This window comes from Carassius carassius, chromosome 27 (genome assembly GCF_963082965.1).
Source record: "Carassius carassius chromosome 27, fCarCar2.1, whole genome shotgun sequence".
Classification (NCBI taxonomy): Eukaryota; Metazoa; Chordata; class Actinopteri; order Cypriniformes; family Cyprinidae; genus Carassius; species Carassius carassius.
In genome coordinates this window covers 7580824-7600781 of record NC_081781.1, presented here as the reverse complement: position 1 = coordinate 7600781, position 19958 = coordinate 7580824, and the positions used below count along the sequence as shown (strand labels likewise).

General features: G+C 38.4%; 1 protein-coding gene and 1 long non-coding RNA gene across 2 annotated transcripts in view; one reads left to right on the top strand and one right to left on the bottom strand.

Moving 5' to 3' along the window:
* Window positions 1-1847: 1847 nt before the first annotated feature.
* Window positions 1848-12828, top strand: LOC132106597 (uncharacterized). Its single transcript, XR_009424163.1, has 3 exons — window positions 1848-1975; window positions 2937-3075; window positions 12633-12828. It is a non-coding gene; the product is annotated as an uncharacterized LOC132106597 (long non-coding RNA).
* Window positions 8397-19958, bottom strand: part of hivep2a (HIVEP zinc finger 2a) — a 43643-nt gene continuing 32081 nt past the window's right edge. The window contains 7 exon segments of the mRNA XM_059512412.1: window positions 8397-10223; window positions 10225-10689; window positions 11452-12368; window positions 12690-12791; window positions 13026-13201; window positions 14119-14270; window positions 14690-19841. Coding sequence (XP_059368395.1) covers window positions 9924-10223; window positions 10225-10689; window positions 11452-12368; window positions 12690-12791; window positions 13026-13201; window positions 14119-14270; window positions 14690-19576 — 6999 coding nt within the window. The 5' untranslated portion in view covers window positions 19577-19841 and the 3' untranslated portion in view covers window positions 8397-9923.

Genomic DNA, 19958 nt, shown 5'->3' with positions numbered 1-19958 from the left:
GGAGGCTTGAAGAACAAAGTCAAAACTACAGCTTGGAGAGGAAACCCATCTTTTTCAAAGTAGAAAACCTAGACAGACCAGGTCTTTTTCCCAAACCAAGGGAAGCCCATTGTGGTAAACCTCCATCTTAATTAAAACAATAAAAAGCCAATTGAAACATCTCAATATAAGCATCTGTGTGCCAGACTCTTTTAACTGTGGAGGGTTCATCTAACTGGTTAAACATTTTCTGCAGTTCAGAAACAGTTCTTGCTCTCATTTTTTGGCAATTCCTTCCATAATCATGTCAAATTTGGTGAAAATGTGTGTGGCATTAGCTCCACTGCACAAACAGGCGAAGAGATATGAACTGTGGCGTGAAAGTTGTTGAGAATGGTCCTCAATGGGGCCTGTCATTTAATCACAAGGGGGGCAAAGTGATGTATTCTATGCAGCACCACAGGGGTAGGGTTATTTTTTCCCACCCGTACTTCTATTTAGCTCACTTTTTGACTTCTCATTAGTCCAGATTAGGCTTAGTTTTGCATTCAGGAAAGATAATTAAAGGCTGGGAACAACACAAAACAACATATTTGGTCACAGAGCCCCTGGCTACAGCAATTAGATCTGTGAGGTGAGGTGAAGGAGAACTTCAGAGCTCCAAACGGCTTCTTCCTGCAGCTGTGGGAGAGACATAATGAACAGTTCAGTTTGACAGACTGTCTGAAAAAAATGCTCATGCTTCTGAAATTGAACTGTGAACTATGGGACACAGCCCCATTACTGTATATGCAAGTTCAACTGATACTTTAATGTGAATCTACTGTCAGTGTTGTTGTTTTTTATTTTATTCAAGTCAATATTACAGGCTTGATCTCTGGCAGTGGAGGAAAATTCTTTGTGCCAGTCTTTGTTGCTCTTATCGCATTTCATATCACATTACATTATAACTTTAACATTAATGTTTTTATTTGATTAAAAAATAACTGTTTTATCTTTCGTAGCAATGTAGCCTACATGTGCTGAGTAAGTGTTTATTAAACTAATAAAACAGTGAGACTTTGGCTAACTGCTCAAAGTGTCAAATGGCATGCAGAATCGCTGACTAAATCAATCTGTAAATCAATAACTTTTCTGTTTTCACAGAACACTAACCTCTATATGAGAAGAAGGCTTTATAAACTTTTCAACAGAATTATTATTAGCTTGCCAACCAAGCCTGTAACAATCTGTTCATGATTATCCATCCTAGAACCAGCAAATGCATTAAAAGTAAAATATTGTTGAGAGAAGACAATGGTTAAGCTAGATTATCTCTTGAAATACTTTTGCTCCTGAAAACCAATAACTTCATATGCACAGGTGCAGTGTTTGTACACACTCCCCTGGACTTTCACTGACCCTCTGCTGCACTTCCCTTTTAAGCCTCTAATATATATATATATATATATATTTTTTTTTTCACATTAACTGCTGAGGTATGCATCATTAATCAATGATCAATAATTACTTGTTTCATCCAGACTCTTAATTTCCATTCTTTATATTTGTAAGACTAACAAGAGTCGTTAATTGGGTATGTCGACCCATGACATGCACAATTATGCTACATATTATCTTTAACATTAACACACGCACACACAATTAAATTATATTTTTTAAGAAATGTATTGGTGTATTGTACATAAGTCTTACATACACATACAGATACATACTGCTTTAAAATAATTATTAAAAATAATCACTTCCTACAATGGGCGATTGATCAGGTTTATCAGAAAAAAAAGGTACTCTATGACTCCGCCTAGTGTTCGGATGTGGGGTTTAGATGGAAGCGTTCAAACTACAAGCTTGTTGCGTATGCTTGTTACTAGGCGTACAGTATTTGATAGGTAGGTGTCTTAATCAAACGAAAATTAGTACATTTTGTTTCGCCTGTTGGTCAGCACAATGGAAAAATGGTTGTCTAGCGTTTTTCCCTGTTTAAAGAAGTAAGGTGAGCGATTCCCGCGGAAAGCAGCATTTCAGAGTCAGCGTTTCAGTGTTTTACCTAAACTATTCGGAAAGCCCAGTATTACATAAAAGCAGGTTTGGTTAATGCCCACATTAATTTAAACTGCAGTGGGCATAAACCATGTTAGGTAAATATGTACATTTACCGTGGTAACTGTGTCTCAGCTTATGTTTATGTTATACTTGAGAACATGCTGTCCCTTCACCTGCTGTCATGAACCAGATAATTATTTAGATCTTCATTGACTTTCTGTCTTACATCATATTACACACATCAGGCGTTAGTGTGCTTTAATTACTGATTTAAATACATTCTTTAATGTACATGTATAGCAACAATGTAGTTTAAGTAAAAAGCTCTGATGATGACTGGCCAACTGTACATAATGCTTTACATTAACTATACTACTTTTGTAAAATAAGCTATATTACATTACAAATACAGCCGAAGTCTGTTGTAATTTCCTGGGATTAGAGCCTTTGTGCTGGATTTCTGGATTTCAATTCTGAACTTGTAAATAGTTACAAAAGTTTTTTAAAGAATCATAAGTTAAGAGGTTATTTTTTTTATTATTATTATTTTTATTTTTTTACTGTTTTGTCAGAAACAATGTACTATAAATAAATGCAAAAATCAGCAAAATCAGCTTGTCACAGGTCAGGAAGCGCTAATGCTTTCTTCTTTCCGAAGTTAAACATACTGTATGAGCACATGGTAGTCTTACTGAAAGTGCTGCCAACACAGGTCTACCACATCCTGTCTCATGTTCTAGCATTGGGCCTGGACACACATTCTCAGGGAAATTAAATGTGATTTATTGCTGATTATCCCAGCTGGAAACCTGGGAGCCGGATGCATAGAATAAAATAAGCTTGGTGTCATTTTTAATTTTTCAATCTGAGATACTTTCTTACTGAAAACCAAATTTTACCTTTGATTACAGAGTGAATGCTGTTCCACCAGACCTGTTGGGTGACGGTTCCAGACAGCACTAATGGAGAGGTGGTGACTTCAATAGGAAGTTGCTTTTGGGAGATTGTCAGCCATCATTTTGATCCCAGAAAAGCATGAGAGTTTGTCAGGTACCGATTTTGCCTGCTTTACACTAAGAACTTCTTGAACTTTTCAAACCTAATTAAGGTTCAAATTTGTTTTCATTTGTTGGACGTTTACCAAAACTTCGAGAGAGCTCACCCTAAAATGAATATTTTTAATCATCTTTAGAAGTTCTCAAAAACGTGACTTTCTTTCACTGACCTCAAAAAGAGATTTTATTTACACTTTTTTGTACAATGAAAGTGAGTGATAATTAGAGGCTATTAAAGGGTTAGTTCACCCAGAAATGAAAATTAGGTTGCGTTTTGTGAATCCAGTTGGAGTTATTTTAAAAACTGTCTTTGAGACTATTTTTTTTAATGGATGGGCACTTGTGATTTAACTTATTTTGGACTGAAGCAATGCAACATCTGCTGACTGCAATGATATGTATAGTGAAATGAAAATAGCACCTGTATACATCCCTCTGCATCTATCCACTAAAGCTGCTAATGAGTTCATGGATGCTTTCATTTGTCAAATGTGACAATCTGTACAAAATGTATCAGCATTTTAGTTGTTCTGATAAATCCTCTTATAGAGCATACAAATGAGAAAAGACAACAAAACTAATTAAAGGTTAGGCAGAAGATAATTGTGTTATTTTTGAGCTGAATCACAGTAATTACACAACCAGAAAAACACACGTTGGTCAACTGCAACTTGAAATGCCGAAAAGATTTTGAGGCTATATTTAGATAATTGGGCTCTTTAAGAGTTATTGGCCAATTTCTCTGAGGGGAAACATTGGAAGTAGTGGTTACAAATTTGTCTAATGACTTAACTCTCTAGATTTTTTCCTTGTATATATATATATATATATATATATATATATATATATATATATATATATATACAATATGTGTGTGTTGCTTAAAATACACACACAGACAAACTTAACAAAAAATAGTTTTAACTCCTGTTCATACAAAATCCTCACATAATTATTAAATTGTTTTGAAAAAGAACATCTAATATAGTTTCGCACAGTACTGTGTATGTACAGTTTACTGTAAACAGCATGCTAAATATTTTTACGCTGTGCTAAAAAAGTGCAGTTGGCAGTTTGCATTTTATGAGACCATCAGTGTACAGCAAGATGACGACAAAGCGTTCTAATTATAATAGACTATCAGAGGGTGGGCAACCCTACAGTGCTCAACTGGATCAAAATGCGTCAGCTCTGCAAGAACAGTACTCTGTGTCTGCCATGGCTTACTGGGTATACCTTGGCTGAAGGCAGCCTGAGAGCCACTTAATAACAGAGAAGAACAGATTTTTCACCATATGCCATACAGGTCTTGCTGGGCTCGCATCTACCCCTACTATTCTACTGCCCGCCTGCCTTCATGATCACTTCCTCCCTGCCACCGTACATCACACGTCTCTATTCCACTCGGGTGTGGAATCATATGTCCATAATGTACAAGATTTGATCAAAGGCAAACCTCCAAGGGAAGATTAGGCACAGCTAAACATCCTCTCCTGGCTCCTGCCCTTCGAAAACATGACGCCTTTGAGGCCATCGGTGGAATGATTTAGAGTTCTGCATTTATGGTTCTCCTGCGCTTGGCCGGAATCCTGCTCTGTCTCCTTGGCCCTAGTGTATGGATGGAAAGTAACCTCTCTGTATGTACCTGCACGCCTACAGCTTTTCCACAAGCCACCAAAGCAAAACCGATGTTGTTCTTTCCCCAAGTGTTTCCAAATGAATAACTTTTAAAAGTGGCAGCAGTGATCGCAGTTTAAACTCCTCTGACTAGAGAGCTGCTTTCCTCTGTCTCATCCTTCCTTCTGCTGTTTTTTTTTTTCATTAAACTTTTTAACTTTATTTTCTCAGGAGACTGCCACACTTCATTCACTATTCATAATGCCATTAGACTATTTAAGTCTGCAATGAGTTGAAACTACAAACCAATCAGGGTTTGAAGCAATATAATAGAAGATCCATTTTGAGTGGCCTGAATAACCTTTCTGTTAACGGTTCTTAAAAGAGACATTTTTTTTCTTAGTGTAAAGAACATTTCAATAATCTGAAGGAGCTTTTCCCACTGGAATGGCAATGGAAATGTTCCAATGAATTTGTCTTTCACCCCACCCTGCTTTTATCTCCTATGGATAATAGAGCTGACAGTACAGAAATTCAGTGACTTACAAGCAAAAAGGCTACAAAGTCATCTTGCACTATATGACAGTAACATTCCATCAGCTGAACACATGATACATGTCAGCAAAGAAGCAATTAATTAACACAGCAAGAAAATCTCAGAGGAAGTACTTTCATGATAAGAGAGAGAGAGAAAGAGTCTTTGCCTATAAATTGATTTTGGAAAGTCTTACAGAAGCCCTTTCAGCCCAAGATAATGCTTGAGGGAACAGAACATAAACAGTGCTATAAGTCTGACTTTGAGACCGTCGCTGTCTCCTTTACATCTGGTTCTTATTATGACTCAGAAGTTCCAGCCAAGCCATATATGTTGGCCCTCTCAATATACAAAAAGGCCCAGCCAAGTATGGTCAGTATGGTGAACCACATCACCTAATGATCCACTCCTTTAGTGCTTACTATGTCTTATTTACAGGTACAGTATGTGCCTTAATGACCACTGATAGCAATCATAGACACAAGTTGTCTGTCTGTCTGGCCATTATACTGTAAATGGGTAATAATGTTGATTTAATAAGTAAGAATAAAATAAATAAATAATAATAGTAATGAATAATATTAAAAAGAAATAAAAAATATTTTGGACCTTGTTCTTATATATTATCGTTTGAATTTGTATTTTGTAATGTACCAAGTTAGAAGGCTATCTGTGTAATTTACAGTACTTGTTGATCAAAACTACAGTAAAAAGTGTAATATTGTGAAATATTATTACAATATAAACGGTTGTATGTTTTAAAATGAAATTTATTTCTGTAATTCATAGCTGTATTTTTTAGCATTACTCCAGTCTTCAGTGTTACATGGTCCTTCAGAAATCATATAAATTATATCATATAAATATGCTAATTTGTGTTCAAAGACATTTCTAATTGTTATCAGCGTTGTGCTGCTTAAAATGTTTGTGGAAACTGTGATACTATTTCTTTTCTCTGAATTTTTTAATGAATACAGCATTCAAAAGAACTTAATTTAATTTGAAATAAAAAATGTAACATTGAATAATTATAAGCATCCTTTCTAAATAAAAGTATATATACAAATTATTAGATTTGATGAACATTAACAAGTTAAAAATTGCACAAGCTATGCATTTTTAAATCATTAAAGATAGTCTGCTCTGCATTGTACTGTTCACGTATGGGGGGGGGGGGGGGGGCATTTCAGTCCTAAACCAACAGATGGCAGCATGTCTTAAAGAAAAGACCAGGATGTAGACTTTGTTTTACAAACACTGTAACACTACAGCTTGTGGCTAGGACACACTGCCGATATGAGAAGTTTGAAAAATGAACTAAATTTAGCTTGAGACCTGCTAGTAAGTTTCTATAGAATTCTCTCCAGCCATGATCTTTTTATTCTCAGGGTCTATCAGAGATGACATCCAGTCACTTCCAGCAGGACAGGCATGTCACCCATGAACAAAACTGTAGAAATATTGACTACACATGGAAAATGTGGGTTGTGGTTTTCTTTTCTTCTTGGCAAGAGACTGCCTTAGTTTAAAAAAAGCGGGTGAGGGGTGAAAGGAAAAATGTTAACTAGTATGTTATGTTAGGAATAGTATGTTCCCATGGAAGGGGGCAGCACTTTGGTTGGTCCCCCAACCTATGTGCAAACGTAACATACTAATAATCAATTATTTTCTTCACAATCAATCTGTATAGAAGCGGGTTAGATATAAAACAGCAGAGGAAAATATGTCATTCTGGTTAAATAGATCACAATTTATTGTAGCTCGAGTGTACCAGTTAATTCTAATAAGTTGCTGCTGTTTGTTGAGACTTTTTAAAAGTGCTATTAGTGGTGCGTGGTATTGCCAGTGGTATCTGTGCACTTGTATAGAATTCTGCTATACTCACTTTTATGACAGCAATCAAGTTTCTGCTTGCACTGTGAAAATATTTAGTTGCATAAGACTGTATTGTGCAATCATTCTATATAGGGAAGTGTGGAAAACGGTTCATTAATAGGGAGGAGGCCATGTCACATTTCTTAAAACGCTCACAGAGTTCCTCACATTGTTCAGGAAGTGTAAATCCATTCTTAAGTTAAACAGTAATGGATACGACGTCATATCACACCACATAGTTAATGATGAACGGATGACATCTTATTTTGAGAATAATCAAGAACGGTAAACAAAGGAAAACCTGTGTAACGTTAATGATAATACTATTTCAGAAGTACTGTCCTGTTGACATGTAATTTTCCCCCGTAATATCTGCACTTGATCAGTTTTTGGATGAAGTGGTAAAAGGTTAATCTGCTGAGAAATGGCCTTAATAACTGTTTGCCAGGCATGAACATTTTTCAGGAGCACACCCAACATCTGTCGCTCTGCTTCTGATGTAGCAATATATTTCTAATCAGAGAGGCTCCGCATCCATGTTAGTTAATGTTAAATGAAATGTTAAATGTACAAGTTTTGTGCAAAATGTGTGGCTATTTTAGCCAGCTCTGATGTTGTATAAGATGATGATGAAATTTTTATGGACCAAGAGTGTAGATTGGTAGGAAAATATTGTAGGTTCAAGATCAACCTTCCTTTAAAACTAAAACTATATTTAGTCTTTTAAAATTTTTTGATTTTGAGTATGCAGATCTTCACATCAGTGATTATTAGAAGAAATACTTTTCTTACTGTTTAGTTTAAAAATAATTTTAAAAGACTGATAAGACTTGTTTAAAAACAAATGAAAGCAAGAAGATTGATGTGTTGAACTAGCTGGTAGTTGCACAAACTATGTCACATCAACCCATTTGTGTCAACGCGTATTAACATTGTGGTAATACAGTTTTCATGTACAGTCAGGCAGAACTACTAAAATTAGCAATGCAAGATGTCTTTGTGTACTGACAGATTTAATCTGATTGTATATCTGATCCTTTTCAAATTCTTCTTTTTGTCCTCTCCTTTCCTCATCCCTTTTTTTACATAAGTTGAAAGAGAATTTGAGCATTCGTATTTTGTGCCAGTTTCCTGGAAAAGTAGAGAAGCATTAAGACACCATGGACATGCAAAGTTACCAGTCGTATTTATTTGAAAACAGCAATCTGTATTTTTTTCACCTGTGCTGTGATTCGTCAAAACTGATATTGTACATATTGGTTTTCCACTGAAAATCACAAAGTTACACATTTTATTTTTAATTATGTTTGTCTTTTATTCTTTTTGTTTTTCAATACAATGATTTGTGCTTTTGATACCTTAGGTTTGAAAGACATGTTAATACAGTTAAGTGGATGGCAGGGACTACCAACAAAAAGGTCAAAGGAGTCAATTACATAGATCATATACACACAATACAAAATACAGATATACACACAAGTGCACTGGCTCCATACTCCAGTTCAGTTAGGTTGCTTCAACTCTTTAAAACATATTTCAGAAAAAGAAAAAAGAAAAGACAAATCTGTATTTCCAATCCCAGTTCTTAAAGTGATATCATCTGGGATTTGTTAGGAAAGTTTAGAAAACATAAGGTGCATTTTAGGAGTTCTCAGTATTGGAGTTTTTGTATGTACATTTATAAAAGTGTTTAAGGGCTGATGACGATGCCCTTGATGAACTCCATCAATGTGTGAATATGTATGGCTATAAGCATATACAGAACCATAGGCATCCAATATTTACATCTGTTGGAATGTTCCCCATACTAATCATCAACAAGTCAAGTACTTCAAGCAACAAAATTCACAGAAGATCAAAATATCTTTCACATCTACCTCAATAAGTGGTGGAGGAAATGCAGAAGTGCGAAATTTGATTCAGTTAATGCTTAGCAGTTTTTAAAATGTGAACGCTGAAATCACAACTAGTGTAGCCTACCAGCCAATAGGAAAGAGAAGGGTACAAGGCAAACACTTAGAACCAACTACCATACTGTATGTGGGTGTCAATCTAGAACATGTGCAGATATATAATTTTTCTGTATAATAGGTATATAAACATTTACTTAAATTATATAGAATTCTAAATAAAGCGAGTTTACTGAGAAGTATATGCACACATACTTCTAAATATATAAAGCCATATTACATGTACATATTTGTTGCTCTAATTATGCAATAGCAAAACCCATGCTTTACATAGAAAAGGCATCCACAACATTAAGAAAAATTTACAATTTATGAAACATGATACAATAAATAGTATTATAGAATCGATGCTGTACACAAAAGCCATTTAATTTCACACATATAAAAATATGTTTTAGTGCAACCTTACATGTATTGATACTTCACATCATTCAGACTGAAAGTGTCCAAAAAGACGGTAATTTGAATTTATAACAAAGCGGGATACACAAAACTCGATATATATTTACATGTCTTCCTGTTTAATGCTTATAAGAATATAAGCAAAAAGTAAAGAAAAGGCACACACATCTGTACATTTTTTAAAAGTACCAGACAAAGTCCATAAGCAATTTTGGTCAGGCTCATATATAAGTTAACACATATATATTTATATATATGTATATTCTTTAAAACTTTAAATAAGAAAGTAATTATAGTTGAGATAGCAAACCGTGTAATAAAAGGCATGCTATACATGTACATTAAAACCACTGAATCAGTTCACTTGATTTTCTGTGTACATGGATGTACATGGTTAAATATAAAATGTGTGAGCGTAATTTACCACTCTCCTTTCGACCTTGTTCATCTGTTGGTAATAGCGTCTTTTAAATCTTTGCCTTTCTTTATGGTCGCTGGCCTCTCTCCACGACCTTGTTGGCCAGACACTCGCTCTGCTGTCTCTTTGTTGTAGAGAGTGGGATGGCTTGCTGTGGGAGTCTTTGATGTGGCAGACACACTGCTCTCTGCTCTGGAGTGTAGAGGGTGACTGATCTCTGAGCTGCAATAGTGCTGCGCTCTCGACGCACAGTCTTGCTGAGCTGCGGGTGAAAGAGATAATGTGTGCTGATGGTAAGGATCAATTGGAACTGTCGATTTTTTTTGGATTTTCTTCAGAGGCGATGCACAATGAGGCGATTGCCTTAGTGCAAGTTTGGATGCACTCTTCCTGCTTGCTCTCCTTGTCGGACATGTCAGTGCTGTCCTCTCGTGACTTATGTAAGGAAGGTGATGCAGCCTTGGGGGACATGGATTTTTCATGGGACAGGGGTGAGTCTTCTGGGCCTCTGCTGATGGGCCCTCTACCCTCGGAAAGGTGGAAGGACACCTCGCTGGTGCTGGACTCCTCCGATGTGCTCTTCTGCAGGGCAAGGCGTGTGGGGTGGACATGACCAGTGACAGAAGTGGGCACAGAATGGACCATCTGGATGCCGCCAATGGGTATCATGGAGAACGGAGTGCGGATCTGTTGCTGGGAGTGCAGGGGAAGGTGGCTAAATAATCCTTGGTGGACACTGGGGGCATCTGCATTGTGAGCCTCCCCTTGAAGATGCAATGTTTTTCGCTGGTCCTAAACAGTAGGAAGATATGGTTAATTTACATCATAAAATATTTCTGGATAATCGTAAAGGCAGTGTTTAAATAAATCCTTGTGAAGCTAAATACACCTTAGGTGATAAGATTAGCAAAGAATTCTTGAAATACTTGTCTGTTATTCTGCTTATCTGGGACTTGTTTCACAGTTATTTAAACTGGACCTCTTGGAAAGTTTGGAAAATTTAAGACCGCAACGAACAAAAACAACAGTAAAAAGTGCCACGCTTACATAATAGACCTACCCATTTATCTTATTATCCCCCTAGCTCTTTGGTAACAAGCCAGGCAGCACTGAAATGAATTACTATACTGCATACACTGTATAGGCACTGCAGTTATCCACTTTCTCCAGGGAGTTCTTAATCAACAAGTATACAATATAAATAGAAATGCTCCATTCTATTGTATGATGGTAATTTGTTTGTTAGAGACATTACCTGACTACCTCTACAATTTACTTGTCCAAACTTGTATACTTGAGCTTTGTATTCTTTATGCTGGCATTATTATCATTATTATTACTCTTCACTTCGAACAACAATGACTTTTCATCCTTTTACTCCCCAAACCTGGCTCACATATAAAGTATGCAGACTGTGTAATTTTCAGATGGACTCAATATGGTTGCTTAGCTAGTGAACTGTTTACAGCTATATTACTTTTGATTTGTTTTAGAAAAGTTAATAATGACTGGAGATATAAATTAAGAACTGTTTATGAGGCAAACATAACTTACTTGCTCCAGCTCTGCATGGTTTTTAGTCTTTAGGCTTAATGATATCATCTCTGCATGGTTGTGCGCCCATGGGCCGCTTTGATAATGGAGACCCCTCCGGGGGGACACAGGTCTTATCATGCCCCTACGGCTTCTGGGAGAAAGTCTGCCCGAGAGATCCCTTCCAGGGGATGTTGGCCGTCCTGTCTGGGAGATAGGAGAGAGATGTCCTCTTGGAGAAAGGTCCCTCCTCGGTGACAGATCCCTTCTATAAACATCCCGCCTGGGGGAGATATGCCTAAGGGGAGACACTTCTCGCCTTGCTGACAAACGACCACATGGGGAGAGGTCCCTTCGAGGGGACAGATATCGCCTAGACGAAGGTGAGCTTTCTCGCAGTGGTGAAGAATCACAGCCGAGTGAAGACAGACGGGAGCAGGAGAAGTCAAAGGAGGATGAGCTGTGTTCCGGAGACAGAGCCAGGTCTTCATCCATAGAGCTCGGCACATCCAGTCTGTTTTTGTGATCTTCACCCAGAGCCCCTTCAAGGAGCTTCTGGTATTCAGCCATCTGGGCCTCTCCAGCTTTCTCACTAGGTGCCATGAGTTGGGTGATCTGAATACTGGGCAGACTAGTGAAATAAGTGAAAAGAGGCTGTTTGGAGACAGAGGCCAGAAGCTCTGGTGTGGATTCTTGTGAAGCGGCGACTGCAGTGATGGAGAGCGAGGGGATGGCACATGGCTGTGGACTTGTGCTTCGGGACCGTGTCTTCGGCGTTGAATCACCATCATACTCGTCATCATCATCCTCATCTTCATCAACTTCATCACCATCCTCTTCAGCACCCTCTGAGTCATCAGCATCAGAGAATTGGTGCTCTGCCATTATCGCTGACATGCCAATCTTTTCTGATGCTCTTTGGACCTCCTCAGTGGTGTCTGGAAAAAAAAAAGTCCAATAACATTTTCTCAGTTGACTTTCACTTGTTAATAAACATAGTTTGAGGTGTTTTAATTGCAAGCTGTTTATTTTATTCATAATTATCAGCTGGAAAGCTAGAAAGGTTTTTAGGTTTCTTGGTCTCCCTTTGATAGAACATGCAATCACAATGGGGGGAAATTATTTTTTATTTAGAAATATTGTTAACATTGGCAGTGGGAGGTTTCTGTTTTTAATTAGGCTAATTTTGGTACTTCTTCCAGGTGCCAACATATATTGCAATATTGGCTCCTCTGAATAAAATGTATCCAGAATTATACCTGGTTCTTCTGCTTCCGTCTCATCCACCGATGTCACTGACACTCCAAGCTCTAAGCACTTTTTCATGTGAGCTTTTGACTTCATGTGTTTCGTAAGGTTTCCTGAAAACAGATTTTAAAGTGTTTGAATAACTTGCATTGGCATGCCCAAAATGTCTAACCTGCAACTTATTTTGATTAAATAGTACAGAGATCATATGTTGTTCAGTGTGGTACAAACAAAAATCTACAAAAAGTACAAAAATCATGTTTTTTCATCAAATTATATAATGTTGTTTTTAATGCTATGTGTGCTTTTGCATGTATTGGTTATTGGAAATGTATGAGAAAACCCACCTTTTGTTTTAAAAGCAAAGTTGCAGAACTTGCAGACATATGGCCTGACATCTGTGTGTGTGCGAATATGTTTCTTCAACATGCTTGGCTTTTTACAGCGGATTCCACACTCTTCACAGATGTACTTTCCCCGGCCTCGGCCACGCACATAAACATAGTCTTCATTGGATTTGTACCTGAAATAAAAACAAGGCCAGGGTTATTAAAGGGATAGTTCACCCAAAAATGAAAATTATGTCATTAATGACTCTTATTGGAATGCTTATTGGAGACACGAACCGTTTCAAACGATTCAGTTCGATTTGGTGAACTGGTATAAGAAGATCTGGTTACATCGAGTGATTCGTTCGCAAACCGGATATCACTAAGCTGCAGTGTTTTGAACTCACTCACAACAGACCCGGAAGAGAAGACAATGCTGAATAAAGTCGTAGTTTTTGCTATTCTTGGACCAAAATGTATTTTCGATGCTTCAAATAATTCTAACTGACCCTCTGATGTCACATGGACCACTTTGAAGATGTTTTTATTATCTTTCTGTACATGGACAGTATACCGTATACACACTTTCAATGAAGGAACAGAAAGCTCTCGGACTAAATCTAAAATATCTTAAACTGTGTTCCGAAGATGAATGGAGGTCTTACGGGTTTGGAACGACATGAGGAGTCATTAATGACATAATTTTCATTTTTCGGTGAACTAACCCTTTTAACATTATTGGAAGATATCAAATATATTGGTTAATATGTGGAATGATATCACATACATTAAAATCTCACATTATATATTTTGTATATATTTGAAATGAAAACATTTTCACAGATGTATCAATTTAAGTTTTTTTCCCTGCACAGCATAATATTATATGGCGAACCCAATGGGATACCATACCATGTAGTTGTATACATTCCAGGTACTTGTGTTCAAAAGATTTAAGCACCATAAATAAAATTGTATGTCGATAGATAGTGCTAATATTTGCTTTCTAGCAGCAGTAAAATTTTAATTGCATTTTAGAAAAGGGGAAGTTCCGTTTTGTACAAAGAATACTAAGTTATGTGTTGGAAAATAAACACACATCTTCACATACCCTCCTTCAAAGATTCTGATGCGAGTGGGTTCAGCCTGCTTTGAAGAAGCTTCTTTTTCTCCGTGGTCTTCTTTCCCCCTGTCTCTTAGGCTTATTCCCTTAATTTTCTTCCCAAACTTTCCAACATCCAGCTGAATGATCTCTGGCTTCAACTGGAAATATAAACAGAGAAAAGATTGAATAATGAACCCTAAAACTGTAAGCATAAAACATAAGCAACAGAAGTTGGTCTGTGCATTTTCTTGTAATTCATTTTTAATCATCTTGATCATTTAAAAATTCAATTTAAAAATGAGCAAAGTTAACTTATGTTTTAACTCGTGCATATTTTGCTAACAAATTTTCAAGTGGTAAATTTAATCTGAATTTTTTAAACAATATTATTATCTATTATCTGTCTGTATAAATTACTATTAAAATCTGCAATGTTCTGAAATTAATATTTATTCACAAAAATCAATGGAATTAAATGTATATAATGTGTAAATGTTTTTAAATTAAATTAAATGAAGAATTACATCAAATGAAATCTATTTTTTTGTGTGTGTGTGTTTTTAGAAGTCAGTACTACCTGCTCAAACTTCTGTTTCCACCGGAGGGATGAAACAAGTCTTCCAGTGCCAGGTTGATACACAGCAGCCATTGTATACATTTCTGTGTTCTTCCTCTGTTTTGACCGAAGAAGTGCCAAGGTGGCCTTGGTGCTGAGGTTGAGTGGGTTTGGGTTGTAAGAGCTGACGCACCATGAACTATACACAGAGGTTAGGGGAGTCGTCTGTGCGTAATTTGGCTTGGTATAATTTAGGAAGCACCAGCTGACACTGGTTGGTGTGCGAAGACTTGGGAATTGAAAAAACTGATGGACATCTGCCAGGTCAGTGAGCAGGAGACTGCTTCCAACAACTCCACCACCCTGATTGGCAGCTAGCTGCACCAGCATGTTTACTGGGAACTTGTTACTCATGTTCTTCTTAGATTCTTTTTGAGTATCTCTTGAGGAGATTACTGATTGTGGGCTTGAGCTTGCCTCTGGGGTAGACTCATCTACATCAAGCTCTTCTGGGGAATCTGCTCTGCTAGCCACGTTTGTAATAATTTGCAAGGGTGGAATGAAGTTGTCTTTTGGTGGCACATCAGGTAAATGAGGTGCAGATGGGTACCCAAGGAATTTAGATGACAGGAAATCACTGGGTGGAGATGAGGACATCCTCTCTTGTTCATCTATGGAGTCATTTCTTTTTGAAAATTCAGGTTTAGGGGTCTTATCTTTCGGTGCACTGGAATTGCTTAGCTCAACTGCACTAAGCTCTTTTACTATCTGGCCATACATCTTTTCTTCCTTGACCCGTTTCTGTTGTTTGGTTTCAATAAAAAGCTCAAGACTGCTGGCTGGTGACAACATTCTCTTACTTCCCCCAATACTAGAGGAAGCATCTGTAGTAGAGATAGTTCCTGATGTCAAAGACAAAGGAATTCCTGTATTAAGGCTCCCGGGGAAATATTCAGGTACTTTCCATATTGGAATATTTAAGGACCCTTCTGAATGTCCTAATATTTTAGATAAATTGATGCCTACTTGGGGCTTTGATGAGGTGCCTGTTAGTGAAACAGTCGACACATTGTCTGTGCATAAAACTCTGACAGAAGTTGTGCTCTGAGAATGAGAGACAAGGATTTGTGAAACACTTGTATACATAACACTACTATAAGATGGCACATTTGTCTGGATTCTGACTGGTACCAGCATTCCAGGGAGTGATGGATGTGAACCTACATTTTGAGTAGCAAAGATAGGCTGAACTTGTTGTAAGAAGTTTGTAGTCTGCACTTTAGATGACAAGACCCCAAGTTGCTGTGGGGAGGCTCTTGAAGGATATGGATAGTTGTGACTTGCCCCATCGGTTTTTGAATTTGTTTGCACCTGAATTTGACGAGGAGGTTGGTATGGTTTTTGTAGCATGGGCTGTAGATTTGGCTGTTTGATATGTAGTTTCTGTAATTGTTGTGCCTGGAATGCCAGGTACTGCTTGTTTCTTTGTGTTGATTCAGGATGCCAGAGCATTGGTTGAAATGGCAAGAAAGGTGAGGATGGCAGGTTGCTCTGAAGTGAAGAGTGCTGAATTATATCCTGGGTCATATGCTCATGTACTGAATGCTCACTATCTGATGAAAGCTGTGCAGGCAAACGAGGAGAATTCTGGAAATTATCATCAGATAGACTGTCCTCACTGATGCTTTGCTGCAGCAAGTGATGTGATCCAAGAACTGACTGTGTACCTCTTCTGGATCTTACCAAGTCACTAATTACACAATAGGATGTACCAGTTAAAGCAGCTTGAGAAACATGGTCAGAATGCTCTTGTTTGATATTCAATTCTGAGATTGGCTCTTGAACCACTGCTTCAGGATAGACACTGAGAGATGCCTGTCTAACAAGGTAACCTCGTCTACGCTCCTTCATAGCTGAAGCACTTGCATAAACTTCTCCTTGTCTTGAACCGGTTGAAAGACTTCCATAATCAAATGACTTACTACGTATTTCTGGTACTTCAGTGGATAGAGCACAGGGGGCCTGCTCTGATGATGAGCGTCGCATCTCTCTTTGATGATGGCCTGGTATAGACAGAGAATGGCCACTGCCTGGAACAGTTAAGAACTCAGACTGTTTAGCAAAGTCCTCTTGTTTAGTTGGGGATACAGATTTGATGTTTTCCTCTCTGTCAAATGACATTGAAAAACTTGAACTATGTGATAAGTTACTTTCTTGACTAGGGCTTCTTGAAAGGCTAGTACAAGTGGACTCAAAGCTTGACTCCCCAGAAGAGTGCTCCATATCTGCAAGACGCAGACGTTTCTTCTTTGGGGGGAGTTTCTCTGCAGGAAGCTGGGACAATGTTTCACTCCTTTGTGGCCACTGAAATTCCTCAACATGTTTCTCTGGTTCTTTTACTGGTACTTCAGGTTCTTTTTCAGGTTTGTCAGGCTCTTCTGTAACTCTTATTTCAGGCACTTGAATGTTGGGTTGTCGTACAAGTTTGTGGGGCATATGATACAGTGGGTTAGAAGAGAAAGATCCATGTTCATTGTCTCCCTGCTGCTGATGTTCCATGATTTCAAATTTATGATGAGACTCAAGGCTCTGCACATCATCAATGTTTTCTGAGTCTGACTGCTCAGAAAGATGTCCAACATGCTTACCTGGCTGATAAAATGGATGTTCAATTGATTCAGTCTTCTCAAATGAGTTTGGCCTGCTCAGCGAATTGGTATGTTGAATAACAGAAATTACATTACCAGCAGTCTTCGTGTCTGAATCTTGAACAAGTACAATGTCCTCTGGAGTCATACATGAGCCTCGGTCAAAACTTTCTGATGGACTGTGTGCTCTAAACATGGAACCCTTACTAGTAGGAGCAGCCTTGGCAGAATCGTGACTTCCTTGTCTAAGGTCATAATCCCCTGTCATTTCAGTAGAGCCGCTTCGACTGCTATCATCTTGTCCAAGGCAATCCTCTTCTTCACCCACACTCTTTTTCATGCGTCTTTTTCTTGTTGTAAACTCATTCCCACTCATAAATGTCATTCCCACCTTTGTACCATATGAAGTGTATGCTGTGCGTACTTCTGGGCAAGCCATCTCTGACCCAGAGCCTTTAAATTCTGGCATCAAAGGCCCCCTCTCTCCCATTTTCAAACTTGAGTTCACACCTGTGATTTTCCCATAGTTCTCTGATTCTCCATGACCTTCTTGGGCAAAGTGTTCAAAGGCAGCCTGCCTCCTTAACCTTTTTAGACCCGCAGCTCCTCCATAAAAGACATCATCTTGGGTCATCATTTCATCAAATGAGTGACTCCCTCTTAGATTCGGTGGGACATTGAGGTTGGTTGGAGAAGGTGTTGGCATTGAGTTGCTTCTAATAAGTGGCCCTGAATCAGAGGGTGCTTCCAGAAGACCTGTGCTAGTTTGGCAAGAGCCAGCATGATAATAATTTGGGTCATATCCAGCAATTAATTGTGATTCAGCACAATCATTTTGATAAAATTCATGACGCTCTGATATCTTTCCCATGGCCAACTCCTGCATGGCATTAGACTTGTTGATATTAGTGTCTTGACTAGCAATATCTACCATCCCAACTGTGACTGATTGTCTAGATCTGGAGTTGGTTCTGTGGTACCAAGTTCTTCCAAACATTATCTCTTCATATGTCTTTGCATTGGTGTTTGGTGGACTGATCTGCTGTTCGGCACTCTCTGAGCGAGAAAAGTAACCAGAATCAGTGCTACCTTTGCTGTGGGGGCTCAAGAGATTTTGAGACTGCTCTGAATCCTGGTCCTTTTTCTCTGTGATTTTTAAGGCAAGTTTCTGTTTGACCGTATGAGACTCGTCTCCTCTGCCCATCTGTCCACCAGTAACTGAACCTTTAATGTCTGTAAACTGGGGACATTCTGTGGCAGGTGATGTTATCCCTTGTTTTGGAACAATTAAGATAGGCACTTTCATAGATGCCACGGACAGTTCCTCTGCTGGATCTGCGTATGCTGGTCCCCTTTCCATTGGGCTCTTGTCTGAATCAAATGATATCTGTGGGCTGCGTTTTTCAGGGAACATTGCGCCTTCTGCAGTTTCTTCATCAGTGTCAGTGCTTTGTTCACCATCAGAGTGTGCCTCTGCTTCCCCAACTGAAGATGCTTGATCAGTGTCTGTTCGAGTTGCTAACTCTGAGAATGGAACAAGTCCTGCTTTGATAGCATGAGCATGAGATTTTCTATGTTTATACAAATTACTCTTGGTTTTGAATGAGAAACCACATGGAACACAGGGATAAGGACGCTCCCCTGTGTGGGACCGTATGTGTTTTTTAAGCACACTGGGTTTTGCACATGCCCTGCCGCAGTAGTGACATATGTACTTTCCTGGCTTCTTGGGTTTTTGTTCCTTCTTATGACTTTCATCTGGCTGCTCAGGTCCAGATTGGGAAAACTGGCCAAAACCAGCCGGAGACTTCTGACGAGGAAATACTCCATGAGAGCGGGAGTGCACAGGAAACATATCATCTGGTGGCAGAGATTGCATTTGACCAGAAAAAGACCAGGCATGGGCCTCTAACCCAGGTTGTGGCTTTGTACCACAAAGGAAAGGCTCTTGTGGGTATGAATGTGGCAACTGGTAGGAGTAAGGCCGAGGGAAGACCTGTTGAAACTGGCTTTCTTGTGATGAATGTGTCACTGCAGATGACATCAGCTTTCCAGAGCTAAAATTTTGAGTGGAGCTAGCAAGGCTTGTCCCACATGTAAGACTTTGCTCACGATGCATGTGTCTTTTAACATCTGGATCTCCGAAGGTACTTCTTTTAGTTCCAGCAGAGGGCTCAGAGACCCATTTTCTTTGTAAGGGGTTCTTTTCCCGTTGCTGCTTGGTGCATTTTTGGCCAACAGCAGGTTCATGTGTCTCCATTTTCTTAGTACTTCAATGGGGTTTCTTAAGATGTTTGCTAGTTTTCATTCATGCAAGCTGTCATGCCAGATGAGTTACTTAAGCGACTCCTAAATAAAAGGTCCTTCTACTTCCATAGTTCAAGTGTTGCTCCACTTTAAAATTTAAATGAGGTCCTTCTTTGACAATCAGGCCAGTATCTTTCCATCACTCATTTCAACAGTCCATTTACTTTCTGTTTCATCCAGGCTTGTTCCTTTCTGTTTAATGTCCTCTGTTTCAGTATCTATAAGAGAGAATAAATAAAATAATGTTTAAACATTGTTTTTAGACAAGGATTATTGTTCTACATAAAGAAACTGCTACACATGTAACATAACTACCTTTTAAAATTTTAAAAGCT